This window comes from Somniosus microcephalus, chromosome 3, assembly GCF_052327205.1.
Source record: "Somniosus microcephalus isolate GS21.2 chromosome 3, FLI_Smic_1.0, whole genome shotgun sequence".
NCBI classification, from domain to species: Eukaryota; Metazoa; Chordata; class Chondrichthyes; order Squaliformes; family Somniosidae; genus Somniosus; species Somniosus microcephalus.
Window position 1 is genome coordinate 29,278,315 of NC_140989.1, and position 19,498 is coordinate 29,297,812.

The 19,498-nt window shown below is 45.8% G+C and overlaps 1 protein-coding gene across 2 annotated transcripts in view; it reads left to right on the forward strand.

Moving 5' to 3' along the window:
* The first annotated feature begins 312 nt into the window (after window positions 1-312).
* Window positions 313-19,498, forward strand: part of drc8 (dynein regulatory complex subunit 8) — a 79,182-nt gene continuing 59,996 nt past the window's right edge. Inside the window, exons 1-2 of one of the 2 annotated variants that reach the window (XM_085979787.1) lie at window positions 313-512; window positions 13,676-13,760. In XM_085979787.1, the coding sequence (XP_085835913.1) occupies window positions 449-512; window positions 13,676-13,760 (149 nt within the window). In that variant the 5' untranslated portion in view covers window positions 313-448. The remainder of the gene's footprint in view (window positions 513-13,675; window positions 13,761-19,498) is intronic. The other variant, XM_085979788.1, reaches the window with a different exon arrangement.

Consider the following 19,498-nt stretch of genomic DNA (forward strand, 5'->3'; position numbering starts at 1 on the left):
CCCTCCCGGGGCTCCTTCCGTAACCTTCTCACCAACCGCCCCTCCTCGGGGTTCCTTTCGTGACCTTCTGCACCTGGTCTTCCCTGATGGTCACCCCTCCAAGGTACTAACCAGGCCTGGCTCTGCTTAGCTTCACAAGCCTTGCCAGTGACCCTATCCCTAGTCCCAGGAACAGGGCTTTCACGACTTTCACGACCACCTCGTTTTACAGCCAACAAAGTACTTTTTGAAGTGTCGTCACTGTTGTAATGTAGGAAACGGTGACTACACTTCAGAAAAGTACTTCATTGACTGTAAAGGAAGAGGGAGGTTAAAAAGTTTGCAGCTCGTAATATTTGTTATAGCACCTTTTGTTATAAAGGGTCAACTATGTATACAGGGTGATGTAGTATTTCCAACATCTTCCCCCACCTTTCCTTGGCTTACCGTCTCCTTGACAACAGTGGGCATGGAGTCGAGGCGCTCCTTAGCAACCGTTCAAAACAACATGGCCGACGACAAAGAAGCGGCAGGTGAGAATAATTGTGCGACCTCTAAATAGGCAAAAGCAAGGAAAATATTCAGACATTTCCCCTCCCAAATTAAGGCTGGAGACGAGCTGGGGACCTCTGGTGTCAAGGACTTGCTCAAGGGCCAACACCGAGGGTGGTGTTTGTGCAGAAATTCCACTTTAAAACACACACACACGCACAATTATAAAGAGAGCTAGCAGACTAATGATCAAAAAAGAACGAGATAGATCGCGCGAACGTGTTAAAATTCATGGAGCTGTGTTAATTTTTTAAAAAGAGCTAGATGCGTTAAAAGACATGATATTTTGAAACCAGCATCAGTGAGAGTAGGTCCATATGAGCAAATAGGGGGATGTCCTGAGAAATATGCTCTTGTTTCTGCTCAGACTGTAACCAGAAAGAGTAAAAAAAAGTTGCTTCATACAGAGAAAGGCTGTAGGCTAGTTATTTTAAAATCCAGCCTGCCTATCCACAATTTAGTGTATATTTTGATTTATTTCATTTCAGATCAATAGAATCTGTAACTTTAAGTTTATTCTGTAGGAAACTACACACTGATTGTTTTAGTCCTAGGCTTGTTTAAAAAAAAACACAACTTTTCTGATATTTTGTGAATGTTACTTTATTTTTGTAACTAATTTAAGTGTGCATATTTTTTCTATTCGTGTTAACAAAGATGCACCATGAAATATTGAACTTTACGCTCTTATATTTTGCGTTTTACCATTTTATCCCCTCTCTTTCATTGGTAGTATGTAACTCATTTTCAGTTACTTTCTTGAACAATAACAGAGCCAGGAAACTTAAGAAAAGAGAGCTGTATCACTCCCAAAGTCGCAATGAAAAGTAATTTATGTTGTCACAGTTGGGGGTATTCATAACTGTGAAATGTGTTGTCACAAAAGCCATTGCATTATTTTCCTGTATTCAATGGTGTTGGTGTAAAGCGTGGAATAATATAAAAGGCCACAACAGTATTGGCATCTAGTACTATTAACCAAATCAAATTAAAAATAATGTAAAATCAAATCAAAAAGGAGTAGCATTTCCACCCCATCATTATTCTGCATTTGGATGTGCTGAGTAGGCTGAAGCTGTGCATTCTACACACCTCCAACTTGAACCTATTTCGCAGATAGCATATGGTAGACTGGAATGGTAAGCTCAGTTTTGTGTCTGCCAAATATGCTGCTGATGTGGATGTGCACAGAACTAGCTGTGAAAAGAAATACTTACTAGCATCTAAACTAAAGATTTACGTATATATTTTATGCTCATGACTCCTAGTTTTTCCATTCCCATCCTTCTCAAATAACCTATTCAGCTGAATAGAATATTTTTTTAAAAATCAGTGCTATTCCCTCTAAGTCTGCATTTCTCTATCGAAAAACTTCAACTCTTCAAGTCTATCCTCGTTAGTCTAGAGCTCCAATACTGGGTGTAATCTTGGCCATTCTTCTTGATATCCTCTGCCATATGTGGTGACTAAAATGGGACATGAAACTCCAAATGCAACCTTACCAAGGCCTTCTGCAGCCTAAGTCTGTTTCTCTTAGTTTTACATTGTATTGTCCTAGCAGTACAACCTAAAACCATGCTTGCTTTCCCAATTGGCTTGTCACGTTGCGTGTGGACCTTCAGTGGTACATCCACTATGACCCCAGGTCTCTCTCCTGCTTCCCAACCTTGAGTGGATACCCCTACATTGTATACATATGCCTGGCGTTCCCCAGACCCAAATAAATATCACCACACTTATCCATGTTGATGGACATCTGCCACAAATGTGCTCTTTCTCCTGACATATCGAAATCTGTCTGTATTCTAGTTATTTGAACCAAAGTCCCAACACCCATGTACATGTATTTTGTGAATATTCCATTGATACCCTAATCCATATCATTTATGAAGCCAGTGAACAGAAATGGCCCCAAAAGGATCCCAGCAGGACTCTACTTATGTCCTGACCTTCTGCAGAATCTACTCCCGCTGGTTGTTGTCCTCCGCTTATTAGATTTTAACCGATTTCCTGTCCCGCATAAAATCTGACCATCAATCCCACATGACAAAATCTTATCCAATAGCCTTCTCTGCAACACTTTATCGAAGGCTTTCTGGATAGCAAGGTACACAACATTTACCTTAGTATCATCATCTACTTCTTCAAGAAAACTTAATCACACAACATTAATGTTTGCCAACATTATTAATGGCTTCCTTTATTTAGTTTCTGTCTGCTAACCTTCAAGACTGCAGTTTCCTGGCCCCAACCGCCTCCTTTTCACTAGTACGATAGCAAAATACTGCAGATGCTGGAAATCCGAAATAACAACAGAAAATGCTAGAAAAACTCAACAGGTCAGGCAACATCCGTGGAGAGAAATTTGAGTTGACGTTTCGGGTCGAAACCCTTCTTCAAAACTGGAAAGAAAATAAAATAGATCGAAGGCAAGGCTGCGATCGAACAAAAGAGACAATAAAAGGTATTCGAAGCCAGACGAGATGGTAATAGGCCCGTGGAGACAAAAGGCAGCTGAGATTAGGTGTGAAGTGTACTGGCAGGTAAGAGACAGCTGCCAGGTGAGAGAGAGAAACAAAAGGAAAGGAGGGGGGGGGGTGGGGGTGGGGGAGAAGGAGGACCCAAAAAAAAGGGGTGGAAAAAATTATAAGTAAAAAAGTAATAGGGGCCGAGGTTATGATCTGAAATTGTTGAACTCGATATTGAGTCCGGAAGGCTGTAAAGTGCCTAGTCGGAAGATGAGTTGCTGTTCCTCGAGTTTACGTTGAGCTTCCATGGAACAATACAAGAGGCCAAGGACGGTGAGGTCCGAGTGGGAATGGAGCGGTGAATTAAAATGACAGGCAACCGGAAGCTCAGGGTCACCCTTATGGACTGAACGGAGGTGTTCCGCAAAGCGGTCACCCAATCTGCGTTTGGTCTCCCCAATGTAGAGGAGACCGCATCGTGAGCAGCGAATACAGTATACTAGATTGCAAGAAGTACAAGTAAATCGCTGTTTCACCTGGAAGGGGTGTTTGGGGCCCTGGACAGTGGGAAGAGGGGAGGTATAGGGGCAGGTGTTACATCTCCTGCGCTTGCACGGGAAGGTGCCAGGCGAAGGGGAAGGGCTGTTTGGGGTGATAGAGGAGTGGACTAGGGTGGCTCGGAGGGAGCGGTCCCTACGGAATGCTGAAAGGGGAGGGGAGGGGAAGATGTGTTTGGTGGTGGGATCACTTTGGAGGTAGCGGAAATGGCAGAGGATGATCCGTTGAATGTGGAGGCTGGTGGGGTGAAAGGTGAGGACAAGGGGAACCCTATCCTGGTTCCGGGAGGGAGGGGCAGGGGTGAGGGCAGAAGTGCGGGAGATAGAACGGACACGGTCGAGGGCCGTGTCGAGCACGGTAGAGGGGAATCCTCGGTTGCGGAAAAAGGAAGACATGTCGGAAGCACTGGTGTGGAAGGTGGCATCGTCGGAGCAGATACGGCGGAGACGGAGAAACTGGGAGAATGGAATAGAGTCCTTGCAGGAGGCGGGGTGGGAGAAAGTGTAGTCCAGGTAGCTGTGGGAGTCAGTGGGCTTGTAGTGAATATTGGTCGATAATCTATCCCCAGAGATGGAGACGGAGAAGTCGAGGAAGGGAAGGGAAGAGTCAGAGATGGACCATGTGAAGGTGAGGGAAAGGTGGAAATTGGAGGCAAAGTGAATGAAATTGTCTAGTTCGGGGCGAGAGCAGGAAACGGCACCGATACAGTCATCAATGTATCGGAAAAAGAGGTGAGGGAGGGGACCTGAGTAGGACTGGAACAAAGATTGTTCCACATAGCCCACGAAAAGGCAAGCATAGCTAGGACCCATGCGGGTACCCATAGCAACACCTTTGATTTGGAGGAAATGAGTGGAGTTAAAGGAGAAGTTGTTCAATGTGAGAACAAGTTCAGCCAGGCGGAGGAGGGTGGTGGTGGATGGGGACTGGACGGGCCTCTGTTCAAGGAAGAAGCGGAGCGCCCTCAGGCCATCCTGGTGGGGGATGGAGGTGTAGAGGGATTGTACGTCCATGGTGAAAAGGAAGCGGTTGGGGCCAGGAAACTGGAAACTGTTAAAGTGGCGGAGGGCGTCCGAAGAGTCGCGGATGTAGCTGGGAAGAGACTGGACAAGGGGAAAAAAGATAGAGTCGAGATAGGAAAAGATAAGTTCCATGGGGCAAGAACAGGCTGAAACGATGGGTCTACCAGGGCAGTCCTGTTTGTGGGCCTTGGGAAGGAGGTAGAAGCGGGCCGTGCGGGGTTGGGGAACTATGAGGTTGGTGGCAGTGGGGGGGAAGATCTCCAGAGGAGATGAAGTCAGTGACAGTCTTGGAAATGGTGGTTTGATGTTCGGTAGTGGGGTCATGGTCCAGGTGGAGGTAGGAGGAGGTGTCGGAGAGTTGGCGTTCAGCTTCCGCTAGGTAGAGGTCTGTACGCTTTTCACCATGGACGTCCAATCGCTCTACACCTCCATCCCCCACCAGGACGGCCTGAGGGCACTCCGCTTCTTCCTTGAACAGAGGCCCGACCAGTCCCCATCCACCACTACCCTCCTCCGCCTGGCTGAACTTGTTCTCACATTGAACAACTTCTCCTTTGACTCCACTCATTTCCTCCAAATCAAAGGTGTTGCTATGGGTACCCGCATGGGTCCTAGCTATGCCTGCCTTTTTGTGGGATATGTGGAACTCTCTTTGTTCCAGTCCTACTCGGGTCCCCTCCCTCACCTCTTTTCCCGGTACATTGATGACTGTATCGGTGCCGTTTCCTGCTCTCGCCCTGAACTAGACAATTTAATTCACTTTGCCTCCAATTTCCACCCTTCCCTCACCTTCACAGGGTCCATCTCCGACTCTTCCCTTCCCTTCCTTGACTTCTCCGTCTCCATCTCTGGAGATAGGTTATTGACCAACATTCACTACAAGCCCACTGACTCCCACAGCTACCTGGACTACACTTCCTCCCACCCCGCCTCCTGTAAGGACTCTATTCCATTCTCCCAGTTTCTCCATCTCTGCCGCATCTGCTCCGACGATGCCACCTTCCACACCAGTGCTTCCGACATGTCTTTCTTTTTCCTCAACTGAGGATTCCCCTCTACCATGGTTGACACGGCCCTCGACTGTGTCCATTCTGTCTCCCGCACTTCTGCCCTCACCCCTGCCCCTCCCTCCCGGAACCACGATAGGGTTCCCCTTGTCCTCACCTTTCACCCCACCAGCCTCCACATTCAATGGATCATCCTCCGCCATTTCGGCTACCTCCAAAGTGATCCCACCACCAAACGCATCTTCCCCTCCCCTCCCCTTTCAGCATTCCATAGGAACCGCTCCCTCCGAGACACCCTAGTCCATTTCTCTACCACCCCAGCACCCCTTCCCCTTCGCCTGGCACCTTCCTGTGCAAGCGCAGGAGATGCAACACCTACCCTTATACCTCCCCCCTTCCCACTATCCAGGGCCCCAAACACCCCTTCCAGGTGAAACAGCGATTTACTTGTACTTCTTGCAATCTAGTATACTGCATTCGCTGCTCACGATGCGGTCTCCTCTACATTGGGGAGACCACACGCAGATTGGGTGACCGCTTTGCGGAACACCTCCGTTCAGTCCGTAAGGATGACCCTGAGCTTCCGGTCGCCTGTCATTTTAATTCACCGCCCCACTCCCACTCAGACCTCACTGTACTCGGGCTCTTGCATTGTTCCACAGAAGCTCAGCGTAAGCTCGAGGAACAGCACCTCATCTTCCGATTAGGCACTTTACAGCCTTCCGGACTCAATATTGAGTTCAACAATTTCAGATCATAACCTCAGCCCCCATTACATTTTTACTTATTTTTTATCCACACCTTTGTTTTGGCCCTTTCCCCCCCCCACTTTTTTTCTCTCTCCCACATGGCAGCTGTCTCTCATTCTGCCAGCGCATTTCACACCTAATCTCGAGCCGTCTTTTGTCTCCACTAGTCCTATCACCATCTCGTCTCGTTTTGAATACTTCTTAATGTCTCTTCACTTCTCTTTTGTTCTCTCCCAGCCTGGCCTCTTAATCTATTTCAATTCCTGTGCTTTTCCAGTCTTGACAAAGGGTTTGACCCGAAACGTTGACTCTATTTTCTCTCCACGGATGTTGCCTGGCCTGCTGAGTTTTTCCAGCATTTTCTGTTGTTATTTCAAGACTGCTGCCATCACCCCCTTCTGCAAAAGCCCTCTATTCTCTCCAACCACATCCAGATCTCCAATATCCCTTTCTTTTCAAGGTCCTCAATCAAATTGCCACCCAGCTTTGTGTCCATCTTAGAAACATAGAAAAATAGGAGCCTGCTCCGCCATTTAATGTGATCATGGCTGATCCTCTATCTCAATACCATATTCCCGCTCTCTCCCCATACCCCTTGATGCCTTTTGTGTCTAGAAATCTATCTATCTCCTTCTTAAATATATTTAGTGACTTGGCCTCCACAGCCTTCTGTGGTAGAGAATTCCACAGGTTCACCACCCTGAGTGAAGAAATTTCTCCTCATCTCAGTCTGAAATGTACTACTCCTTATCCTGAGACTGTGACCCCTCGTTCTAGACCCCCCCCAGCCAGGGGAAACATCCTCCCTACAGCCAGGGGAAACATCCTCCCTACATCCAGTCTGTCTAGCCCTGTCAGAATTTTATACGTCTCAATGAGATCCCCTCTCATTCTTCTAAACTCTAGTGAATACAGGCCAAGTTGACCCAATCTCTCCTCATACGACAGTCCTGCCATCCCAGGAATCAGTCTGGTGAATCTTCGCTGCACTCCCTCTATGGCAAGTATATCCTTTCTTAGGTAAGGAGACCAAAACTGCACACAGTACTCCAGGTGTGGTCTCACCAAGGCCCTGTATAACTGTAGTAAGACATCCTTGCTCCTGTACTCAAATCCTCTTGCAATGAAGGCCAACATACCATTTGCTACACCTGCATGTTTGTTTTCAGTGACTGGTGTACAAGGACACCCAGGTCCCTTTGTACATCAACATTTCCCAATCTATCACCATTTAAATAATACTCTGCCTTTCTGTTTTTCTTACCGAAGTGGATAACTTCACATTTATCCACGTTATACTGCATCTGCCATATATTTGCCCACTCACTCAACTTGTCTAAATCGCCTTGAAGCCTCTTTGCATCCTCCTCACAATCCCACCTAGTTTCATGTCAGCAAACTTGGCAATATTACATTTGGCTCCGTCATCCAAATCATTGATATATATTGTGCATAGCTGGGGCCCAAGCACTGATCCCTGCGGTACCCCACTAGTCACTGCCTGCCACCCCGAAAAAGGTCTGTTAACCAATTTTCAATCCATGCCAGTATATTACCCCCAATCCCATGTGCTTTAATTTTGCACACTAACCTCTTATGTGGGACTTTATCAAAGGCCTTCTGAAAATCCAAATACATCACATCCACTGGTTCTCCCATATCTATTCTACCAGTTACATCCTCAAAAAACTCCAGTAGGTTTGTCAAACACGATTTCCCTTTCATAAATCCATGTTGACTTTGTCTAATCCCGTTGATATTTTTGAAGTATCACATCCTTTATAATAGACTCTAGCATTTTCCCTACGACAGATGTTAGGCTAACCGGTCTGTAATTCCCCGTTTTCTCTCTCCTTTTTTAAATAGTGGGGTTACATTTGCCACCCTCCAATCTGCCGGAACTGTTCCTTAATCTATAGAATTTTGGAAGATGACAACCAATGCATCCACTATTTCCATGGCTACCTCTTTTAGTACTCTGGGATGCAGATTATCAGGCCCTGGGGATTTATCAGCTTTCAGTCCAATTAATTTCTCCAGCACTTTTTTTTACTGATACTAATTTCCTTTAATTCCTCCTTCTTACTAGACCCTTGGTTCCCTAGCATTTCTGGGAAGTTATTTGTGTCCTCTTCGGTGAAGACAGAACCAAAGTATTTGTTTAATTGCTCAGCCATTTCCTTGTTCCCCATTATAAATTCTCTCATTTCTGACTGCAAGGAACCTACATTTGTCTTCACTAATCTTTTTCTTTTTACACACTTGTGGAAGCTTTTACAGTCTGCTTTTATGTTCCTTGCAAATTTACTCTCATACTCTATTTTTCCCCTCTTAATCAATCTCTTGGTCCTTTATTGCTGAAATCTAAACTGCTCCCAATCCTCAGGCTTGCTACTTTTTCTGGCAACTTTATATGACTCCTCTTTGGATCTAATACTATCCTTAATTTCTTTTGTTAGCCATGGTTGGGCCGCTTTTCCTTTTGTGTTTTTGCACCAGAAAGGAATGTATAACTTGCAATTCATGCATTCGTTCCTTAAATGTTAGTCATTGCCTATCCACCGTCATGCCTTTTAATGAAGCTCCCCAATCTATCATAGCCAACTCACTCCTCATACCTTCGTAGTTTCCTTTGTTTAGATTTAGGACTCTAGTTTCAAATTGGACTTCTTCACTTTCCATCTTAATGAAGAATTCTATCATGTTATGGTCACTCTTCCCTAAAGGACCCTGCACAACAAGATTATTAATTAACCCCCTCTCATTGCACAATACCCAGTCTAGGATAGCCTGTTCCCTAGCTGGCTCCTCAACGTACTGGTCTAAAAAACCCATCTCGTACACACTCCAGGGATTCATCCTCCACAGTATTATTGCTAATTTGATTTGGCCAGTTTATATGTAGATTAAAGTCACCCATGATTACTTTAGTACCCTTGTTACATGCATCTCTAATTTCCTGTTTGATGCCATCCCCTACATTACCACTACTGTTTGGAGGCCTATAGACAACTCCCACCAATGTTTTCTGCCCCTTGGTGCTTCTTAGCTCCACCCAGACTGATTCTACATCTTGATTTTCTGAGCCAATATCCTTTCTCACTATTACTGATTTCATCCTTTACTAACAACGCCACCCCACCTTCTTTTCCTTTTTGCCTATCCTTCCTAAATATCGAATAACCTTGGATATTCAGCTTCCAGCCTTGGTCACCCTGCAGCCATGTCTCCGTAATCGCAATTATATCTTATCCGTTTACATCTATTTGCGCTGTTAATTCGTCTACCTTATAAGAACATAAGAAGTAGGAGCAGGAGTAGGCCATACGGCCCCTCGGGCCTGCTCCGCCATTCAATATGATCATGGCTGATCCGAACCTAGACTCACGTCCACTTCCCTGCCCGCTCCCCGTAACCACTAATTCCCTTATCAGCTAGGAAACTGTCTATCTCCGTTTTAAATTTATTTAATGTCGCAGCTTCCACAGCTCTCTGAGGTAGCAAATTCCATAGATTCACCACCCTCTGAGTGAAGAAGTTTCTCCTCATCTCAGTTTTGAAACGGCAGCCCCTTATTCTAAGATTATGCCCTCTAGTTCTAGTCTCACCCATCAGTGGAAACATCCTCCCCGCATCCACCCGATCAAGCCCCCTCACAATCTTATATGTTTCGATAAGATCGCCTCTCATTCTTCTGAATTCCAATGAGTAGAGGCCCAACCTACTCAACCTTTCCTCATAAGTCAACCCCCTCATCTCTGGAATCAACCGAGTGAACCTTCTCTGAACTGCCTCGAGAGCAAGTATATCTTTTCTTAAATATGGAAACCAAAATTGTACGCAGTATTCCAGGTGTGGACTCACCAGTACCCTGTATAACTGCAGCAAGACTTCCCTGTTTTTATACTCCATCCCCCTTGCAATAAAAGCCAAGATTGCATTGGCCTTCCTGATCACCTGCTGTACCTGCATACTAACCTTCTGTGTTTCATGCACCAGGACCCCCAGATCCCTTTGTACTGTAGCACTTTGCAGTTTCTTTCCATTTAGATAATAACTTGCTCTTTGATTTTTTCTGCCAAAGTGCATAACCTCACACTTTCCAACATTATATTCCATCTGCCAAATTTCTGCCCACTCACTTAGCCTGTCTATGTCCTTTTGCAGGTTTTTTATGTCCTCCTCACTCACTGCTTTCCCTCCCATCTTTGTATCGTCGGCAAACTTGGATACGTTGCACTCGGTCCCCTCCTCCAAATCGTTAATATAGATTGTAAAGAGTTGGGGTCCCAGCACTGACCCCTGCGGAACACCACTAGTTACTGATTGCCAACCCGAGAATGAACCATTTATCCCAACTCTCTGTTTTCTGTTAGATAGCCAATCTTCCACCCATCTTACCCCCAATCCCGTGATTTTTTATCTTGTGCAGTAATCATTTGTGTGGCACCTTGTCAAATGCCTTTTGGAAGTCCAAATACACTACGTCCACTGGTTCCCCTTTATCCACCCTGTTGTTACGAATGCTTCGTGCATTCAGATATAGTGCCTTTAGATTTGTCTTTTTAACATTTTTAGACATCTTAACATTTTTTTGTACTATGGCCCTATTTGTCTTATTACCATTTTCTCTTACCCGGACCTTATTTGTTAGTGCACTCCTTTGTTTGTACGCTCTGTCCTTTCCTGACACGATCTGGTTATCCTTACCCCAATCCCTTTCCTGCAGTGCTTCCTTGTCTTTTCTCTTTAGCATTCTAGATTTCTCTACACCGGGACCCTCCCCCACCTTATTTAGTTTTAATCTTTTATGTCACTCCCTGTTCGAATCCCTTCAGCCCGGTTTCAATCTCCACTGGCTGGAGTCATACAAAGGAAGGTGGTTGTTGGAGGTCAATCATCTCAGCCCCAGGACATCGCTGCAGAAGTTCCTCATGGCAGTGTCCTCGGCCCAACCAGCTGCTTCATCAATGACCTTCCCTCCATCATAAGGTCAGAAGTGGGGATGTTCGCTGATGACTGCACAGTGTTCAGTTCCATTTGCAACTCCTCAGATAATGAAGCAGTCCATGCCCGGATGCAGCAAGACCTGGACAGCATTGAGGCTTGGGCTGAGAAGTGGCAGGTAACATTCGCGCCACACAAGTGCCAGGCAATGACTATCTCCAACAAGCGAGAGTTTAACCACCGCCCCTTGACATTCAACGGCATTACCATTGCCGAATTCCCCACCATCAACATCCTGGGGCTCACCATTGACCAGAAACTTAGCTGGACCAGCCACATAAATACCGTGGCCATAAGAGCAGGTCAGAGGCTGGGTATTCTGTGGCGAGTGTCTCACCTCCTGACTCCCCAAAGCCTTTCCACCATCTATAAGGCACAAGTCAGGAGTGTGATGGAATACTCTCCATTTGCCTGGATGAGTGCAGCTCCAACAATACTCAAGAAGCTCGACACCATCCAGTACAAAGCAGCCCGCTTGATTGGCACCCCATCCACCACCTTAAACACTCACTCCCTCCACCACCAGCGTACCGTGGCTGCAGTGTGCACCATCTACAAGATGCACTGCAGCAACTCGCCAAGGATTCTTCAACAGCACTTCCCAAACCCGCGACCTCTTCCACCTAGAAGGACAAGGGCAGCAGGCGCATGGGAACACCATCACCTGCAAGTTCCCCTCCAAGTTACACACCATCCTGACTTGGAAATATATCGCCGTTCCTTCATCGTCGCTGGGTCAAAATCCTGGAACTCTCTCCCTAACAGCACTGTGGGAGTACCCTCACCACACGGATTGCAGCGGTTCAAGAAGGCACTCACCATCAGCTTCTTGAGGGCAATTAGGGATGGGCAATAAATGCTGGCCTTACCAGCGACACCCACATCCCAGGAACGAATTTAAAAAAAACCTTGACCAGAGTACTGAGAGTATTGTGGTGAGTCGCAGCAACATTATCCACCATTGAAAGCATGGTGCACAATCCATTCCTTGTCCCACTAAACCTCTCTGCGGCTCTTGACATGGTCATTTAATCTATTGTTCTCTATCGCTTCTCCTCTTAGGTCCACCTCTGTGGCACTGCACTGGTTCAGTTTCACTCCTTCCTCATCCAACATAGCCACCAGTGTCCTCCCACTCCTGTATTATTACCTCGAGTGTGCTGCAAGGTCCTTGGCCTTCTTTGTCTTGTCTACATGCTGTATCTTTCATAGGTGTGGGAGTAGCTTTCACATGCATGCGGAAAGCAACCAGCTGTACCTCTTCGCAACCACCCTTGACTCCTTGGCTTATGGTCGTGTTAGCCAGCTGTTCATACTTAAGAAAAGACATACTTGCTCTCGAGTCAGTACAAAGAAGGTTCACTCGGTTAATCCCGGGGATGAGGGGATGGACATATGAGGAGAGGCTGAGTAGATTGGAACTCTACTCATTGGAGTTCAGAAGAATGAGAGGCGATCTTATTGAAACATATAAGATTGTGAAGGGGTTGGATCGGGTGGATGCGGGGAAGATGTTCCCGATGATGGGTGAAATTAGAACTAGGGGGCATAGTCTTAGAATAAGGGGCTGCTCTTTCAAAACTGAGATGAGGAGGAACTACTTCACTCAGAGGGTGGTAGGTCCATGGAATATGCTGCCCCAAAAAGCTGTAGAAGCTACATCATTACATAAATTTAAAACAGAAATAGACAGTTTCCTAGAAGTAAAGGGAATTAAGGGTTACGGGGAGCGGGCAGGAATTTGGACATGAGTCTAGGTTCGGATCGGTCATGGCCCTGTGGGTAGCGGAGCGGGCCCAGGGGCCGTGTAGCCTGATCCTGCTCCTATTTCGTGTGTCAAATTCTGTTAGATTCAGGAGATGGTTCTGTGATAGTAGATTGGCGGTTAGGATCAGATCAGCCATGATCGTATTGAATGGCGGAGCAGGCTCGAGGGGCCGATTGGCCTACTCCTGCTCCTATTTCTTATGTTCTTATGTTCTTATGCTTATTTGGCTGGTCATCTGACATCAAATTGTGAATGAGCTTTCTCCAGCTTCACATTGGCGAGACCAAAGCCATCCTATGCCGCTCTAGCCTAAAGCTCCACTCCCTAACCCAATACCATCACCTTGCCCAGCTGCTCATTCAGGTTGAACCCAACGGTGTGAAACCTTGGTGCCCTTTTGACCATGAGATGAGCTTCCACCCCACAACCAGGACCGTCTGTTTCCACCTTTGCAATATTACCCACTTTGGATGTTTTATGTTACATGCATGTTGTCGTTGTTCTACATCACATTGCTGCAGCCCAGCCAGAAATACTGAAATTGTCACATTTTCATTTACTACAGAGGCTTTAATAGCAGAGCTCCAGAAGAACATCAGAGAGGCTTTTGCAGTTTTTGATCATGAGGCAAACAACACTGTGGATGTCAGGTTGGTCAGTGACTGCGAACTGCATTTATAAAAACAACAGTTCTGGGTTTTGAGAACAAAGCTGCAAGATGCACAGCTACAGAAAATAATTGTTGCTTGGGCCATAATTTTGCAGTGGAGTTTGAGCCCTGCATGATGGGTTTCTAATCTTCTGCTTGTGAATTGAGGTCCATGAACTAAAATGTTTGTTGCTGTAGTGTAATTAGATATGTTCTTGGCACGTATAGTAAAATAGATAATTGAGACAGGTGTAGTCGTTTACCTAAGAGTGTACGGCTGAAGAGGCTGGCACATGGACAGCATGCACAATATATTTGAATTGTTTTCAGCACAGGGTATCCTGTATTTTTTTTATTCCCTGAATGGAGTCATTGCTTGTGTTTTCAAATTGTGTTTTCTGAAGAGAATACATTGATAGACTGCGTGTGCTGCTTTTTAGGACGTTTTAATGGGAAGTGTTCTTCTTTCAAATGACTAGGTAGTTTACAGCATGCACGCACCAGCTGTGCAGTACAAGGGACATTGTTTGTGCTGTGGATGCCCAGATTCCTTAGTGGCAGTTACTGGGAGGAAGTTCCTATGGTTATACATAGTCCTGGCTGTCCTGCCCTACTGACCCTCTTCCCCCACCCACCCCCTCCAACCCGACAATATTTGCCTTGAAAGAAGTTCCACCCATCACAAGGCAGGCCAGAAAATCGCGGGTCCCACCGTTTTCTGTTGGGGTTCGCCGCTCTCCCACTGGAGACCTTGTTGAAAGAAGAGACGGCAAAGGGAGAAGGCCCAGTTGTGAAAGGAAAACCTAATGAGATCCCTGTTGAATGGAGTGGGAGGCGCGAGGGAAGAGAGAAAGATTGTGTTAAGTGGGAGACAAGGAAAGGGAGGGAGAGAATGCTTTTTGGAAAGGGAGACCTTGTTGAAAAGGGAGATGAGAGAGCGACACTTATGGCAGGTAGAGGGCGAGACATCCTTTTGTGCTGACTCTATTTGGAGCTAGAGGAATGTTTGCTGTTGGGGCTTAGTGTTATAAAACAGCGTATCCTCCAACACCATGAGCACAAGATATCTACTAGCGTTTAGAATAATTGAGTAGAATGGGCCTATATTCTCTGGAGTTTAGAAGAATGAAAGGTGATCTCACTGAAACGTATAAAATTCTTAGAGGGCTTGACAGGGTAGATGCTGAGAGGCTGTTTCCCTTGCTGAGGCGTCTAGAACTAGGGGTCATAGTCTCAGGATAAGGGGTCGGCCATTTAGGACTCAGATGAGGAGGAATTTCTTCACTCAGAGGGTTGTGAATCTTTGGAATTCTCTACCCCAGAGGACTTTGGCTGCTCAGTCGTTGAAACATAGAAACATAGAGATAGGAACAGGAGTATATCCGCAGTTGAGTATATTCAAGATTGAGATCAGTAGAATTTTGGACACTAAGGGAACCAAAGGATATGGGGATAGGGGGAGGAAGTGAAATTGAGGTCGAAGATCAGCCATGATCTTATTGAATGGCGGAGCAGGCTCGAGGGGCCGTATGGCCGACTCCTGCTCCTGGTTCTTATGTTATATAATCTCCTAGTCAGGGTAATAGAGGCAAAAGAATTAGGGATGTTCAAAATGAAACTGGTTGCTATAATGGGTGCTTTAATCAGCCAAATAGTCTGGCTTGAACTTCACTTTTCTTATGTTAAATGTTTGGAATGATCTGCCGGGCAAAGTAGAGAGACAAAAACATTGGAGATGTTCAAAATACAGTTAGTTGCTATGATGGAAGAATTAGGATATTTAGAAGAATGAGTTTTGTTGGACCCAGTGACCATTTCTCATCTTTGACTTATGTATTTTGCACATCTATCTTCTCCATAACATCAGGTGGTATCACTGTGACTATGGCTATTTTGTTTTTATTAGTCTCCACTGAGCACTGTATTTTGGTAAATACTCGCCAATTGAGATTTCAACAGTCAGCCTATAAGCAAACCAAGAGTTTGAGGAGTTGGGGTCCAAATTAAAACGCAGAACCTCAAAGGTAAAAATTTCTGGATTGTTACCTGAGCCACGCACCAATTGGCATAGGGATAAGCCGATTAGAAGGTTAAATGCGTGGTGTGGGAGGCAAGGGTTTTGCTTCATGGGGCACTGGCACCAGTACTGGGGAAAGTGGGAGCTGTTCCGTTGGGACGGGCTCCACTTAAACCGGGCTGGAACCAGTATCCTGGCTAATCGAATAACTAGGGCGGTAGACAAGGCGTTAAACTAATGAAGCAGGGCTGAGAGGATTCAGGAAAGAGTAAATTTAAAAGCAGCAAGAGAAATGTCAAGGCTCCAGAGCAGAGCAGAGTTTTGTGTAAAAATAAGCAGAGTGGGTCAGGAAGGGAGAAAGAGTAACAAAGGTAATAGAGCATCAGTGACTAAGGTGACATCAGGGAAATAGAAAAAAGTCAAAGCTAAAGGCACTATATCTGAATGCGCAAAGCATTCGCAACAAAATCGATGAAGTAATAGCGCAGATAGAAATTAATAGGTTTGATCTAATAGCCATTACGGAGACATGGTTGCAAAGTGACCAATAGAATCATAGAAAGTTACAGCACGGAAGGAGGCCATTTCGGCCCATCGTGTCCACGCCGGCCAACAAAGAGCTATCCAGCCGAATCCCACTTCCCAGCTCTTGGTCCGTAGCCCTGCAGGTTAGAGTATCCCAAGTGCACATCCAAGTACTTTTTAAATGTGGTTAGGGTTCCTGCCTCTACCACTCTTTCAGGCAGTGAGTTCCAGACCCCCACACCCCTCTGGGTGAAGAAATTTCCCCTCAAATCCCCTCTAAACCTTCCCCCAATTACTTTAAATCTGTGCCCCCTGGTTTTTGACCCCTCTGCTAAGGGAAATAGGTCCTTTCTATCCACTTTATCTATGCCCCTCATAATTTTATACACCTCAATAAGGTCTCCCCTCAGCTTCCTCTGTTCCAAGGAAAACAGACCCAGCCTATCCAGTCTTTCCTCATAGCTAAGATTCTCTACTCCCAGCAACATCCTTGTAACTCTCCTCTGTACCCTCTCTAGTGCAATCAAATCTTTCCTGTAATGTGGTGACCAGAACTGCACGCAGTACTCTAGCTGAGGCCTAACTAGTGTTTTATACAGTTGAAGCATAACCCTCCCTGCTCTTGTATTCTATGCCACGTTTAATAAAGGCAAGCATTCTGTATACCTTCTTAACTGTTAAGTCTGTGTGTTCCAGTTATGGTTAATATGAATCACTGCACACAGACCACAAGAATAACTCTAACAGGTCTTTACTAGTCGAAGGTCAGGGCTGAACTACCCAGCAAATTACTACACAGCACTTATATACCGGTGTGGTCACCACCGGTATTACCATATACAGCAGCCAGAGAAAGTAGTACATCTCTTAAGGTGGAACAGGTTTAAGTTCTCTTAAGGTGGAACAAGTTACATACACCACAATCCTCCCTTTTTAGCTTAACAGTTATATCCCCATTTAACATAACATAATAACATATATACATATACAACTTCATGTAGAAACAGTTCAAAGGTTCAGTCTCTCAGGAGGCCTCCTGATTCGAGTTGGATAACGCCTTTCAGGGGTCTCTGATTCTTGTTGCTGAGGTGACTCCTCTAGTTGGTCTCTTATGTCTTGGACATCATCATCAGGTACATTTACTGCCGAGGTAGATGCTTCAGGTTCACTAACTTCTTCCACGGTTGTCTCTGTCGTAACCATGGGTTCGACCCTTGTTCTCGATTCTACCAGTTGGTCAGCATGACGCCGTATTACATTTTTACCAACATCTACCGTGTACATCAGGGGTCCTTGTCTGGCCCGAATTGTTCTGGATTGCCATTTCTCGTTTCCATAGTCCCTGGCCAACACTGGTTGTCCTACCTCGAAACTCCGAGTGGTCTTGTTATTTATATGCTGGAACTGTTTGTTTTCAACTTCCCTCCGCACATTTGGTTTTAACAAGTCCAACCTGGACCGCAACCTCCTGTTATAAAACATCATGGCAGGACTTTGGTTTGTCACTGCATGAGCGGCGTTTCGATATGCCAGTAGAAACTTGTCCACCTTATGTTGTAGTGGAATCTGATCTTCGCTCATGGCCTTTATTGCCTTTTTGAATGTTTGTACAAATCTCTCGGCCAACCCATTTGTAGCCGGATGATATGGGGCAGAGGTATAATGTTTCACCCCATTCTTCTTTAAGAATTTTTGGAATTCTTCTGACACGAACTGCGGTCCATTGTCGGAACATATTTGTTCTGGCAATCCGTTCCTTGCGAATATCGTTCTTAACACCGCAATTGTCTTTTCTGAAGTAGTGGTAGTCATCTTGATCACTTCTGGCCATTTCGAATGTGCGTCCACCGCAATTAGAAACATGGAGTCCATGAATGGACCAGCAAAGTCAATATGTACGCGTTGCCATGGGGCTGAAGGCCATTCCCATGGATGCAGCGGTGCAATCGGAGGTGCATTTTGCACTTTTTGGCACCCTGAGCAGCTTTTCGTCAGCTCCTCTATCTGTTGGTCGATACCCGGCCACCACACATAAGCCCTAGCAAGGCTTTTCATCTTGACTCCCCCCAGATGACCTTCATGCAGTTCCTTTAGAACTCTTTCCCTTAACTTAGGAGGAATAATCACTCTCGTTCCATACATCAATGTTCCTTGACAGACGGACAGCTGGTCTCGTCTTGCCGAGAATGCCGGTAACAGAGAATCACCAGGTGCTGGCCATCCCTTCACTGTCACCTCGTAGACTCGGGACAGTGTCGGGTCGTTCCTGGTTTCTCTTTCAATACTTGCATTGGTGACTGGTAAACACTCGATGATGGTCGAGTGAAATAACTCAACAGGGTCAACCTTCGTTGTCTCCTCTTCTTCAGGTAGTGGCAGGCGCGACAGCCCATCAGCATTACCATGCTGCTTTGTACCTTTGAATTCTATCTGATATTGATGTGCCCCTAGGAAAAGGGACCATCTCTGGAGTCTCTGTGCTGTCATCACCGACACACCCTTCTTAGGGTTAAAAATGGATACCAAAGGCTGATGGTCTGTCAGAAGCGTAAACTTTTGGCCCTGCAGGTAATGATTAAACTTCTTTACTCCCCACACAAGGCTGAGAGCCTCCCTATCTATCTGAGCATAGTTGCGCTCAGCGGAGGTCAATGATCTGGATGCGAACGCGACTGGCCTCTCCGTGCCATTTGGCAACTTGTGTGAGAGTACTGCCCCAATACCATATGGAGAAGCATCACAAGCCAAACGAATAGGCAGTGTTGGGTTGAAGTGAGCCAACACTTCCTCTGAGGTTATCAATTCCTTGCTTTTGCGAAAGGCCTTCTTACAGTCCTCGCTCCACTCCCATGGTACTCCCTTCTGCAAAAGAGCGTTCAGCGGGTGCAGTACCGTGGATAAATTTGGCAGAAACTTATGGTAATAGTTAATCAATCCTAGGAACGACCTCAACTGAGATACATTAACCGGAGCGGGAGCCTTCACAACCGCTTCGATCTTGTCAGGAGACTTATGAAGTCCCTCCTGGTCAATGACATGGCCACAGTACAAGATCCGCTTCTGAAAGAACTCACATTTCTGCCGATTAACTCGAAGTCCATATTCTTTCAATCTGATGAGCACCAGTTCCAAATTTGCGAGGTGTTCCTCGTCACCATCTCCTGTAATCAGAATATCGTCCAGGTAACATTGTGTGC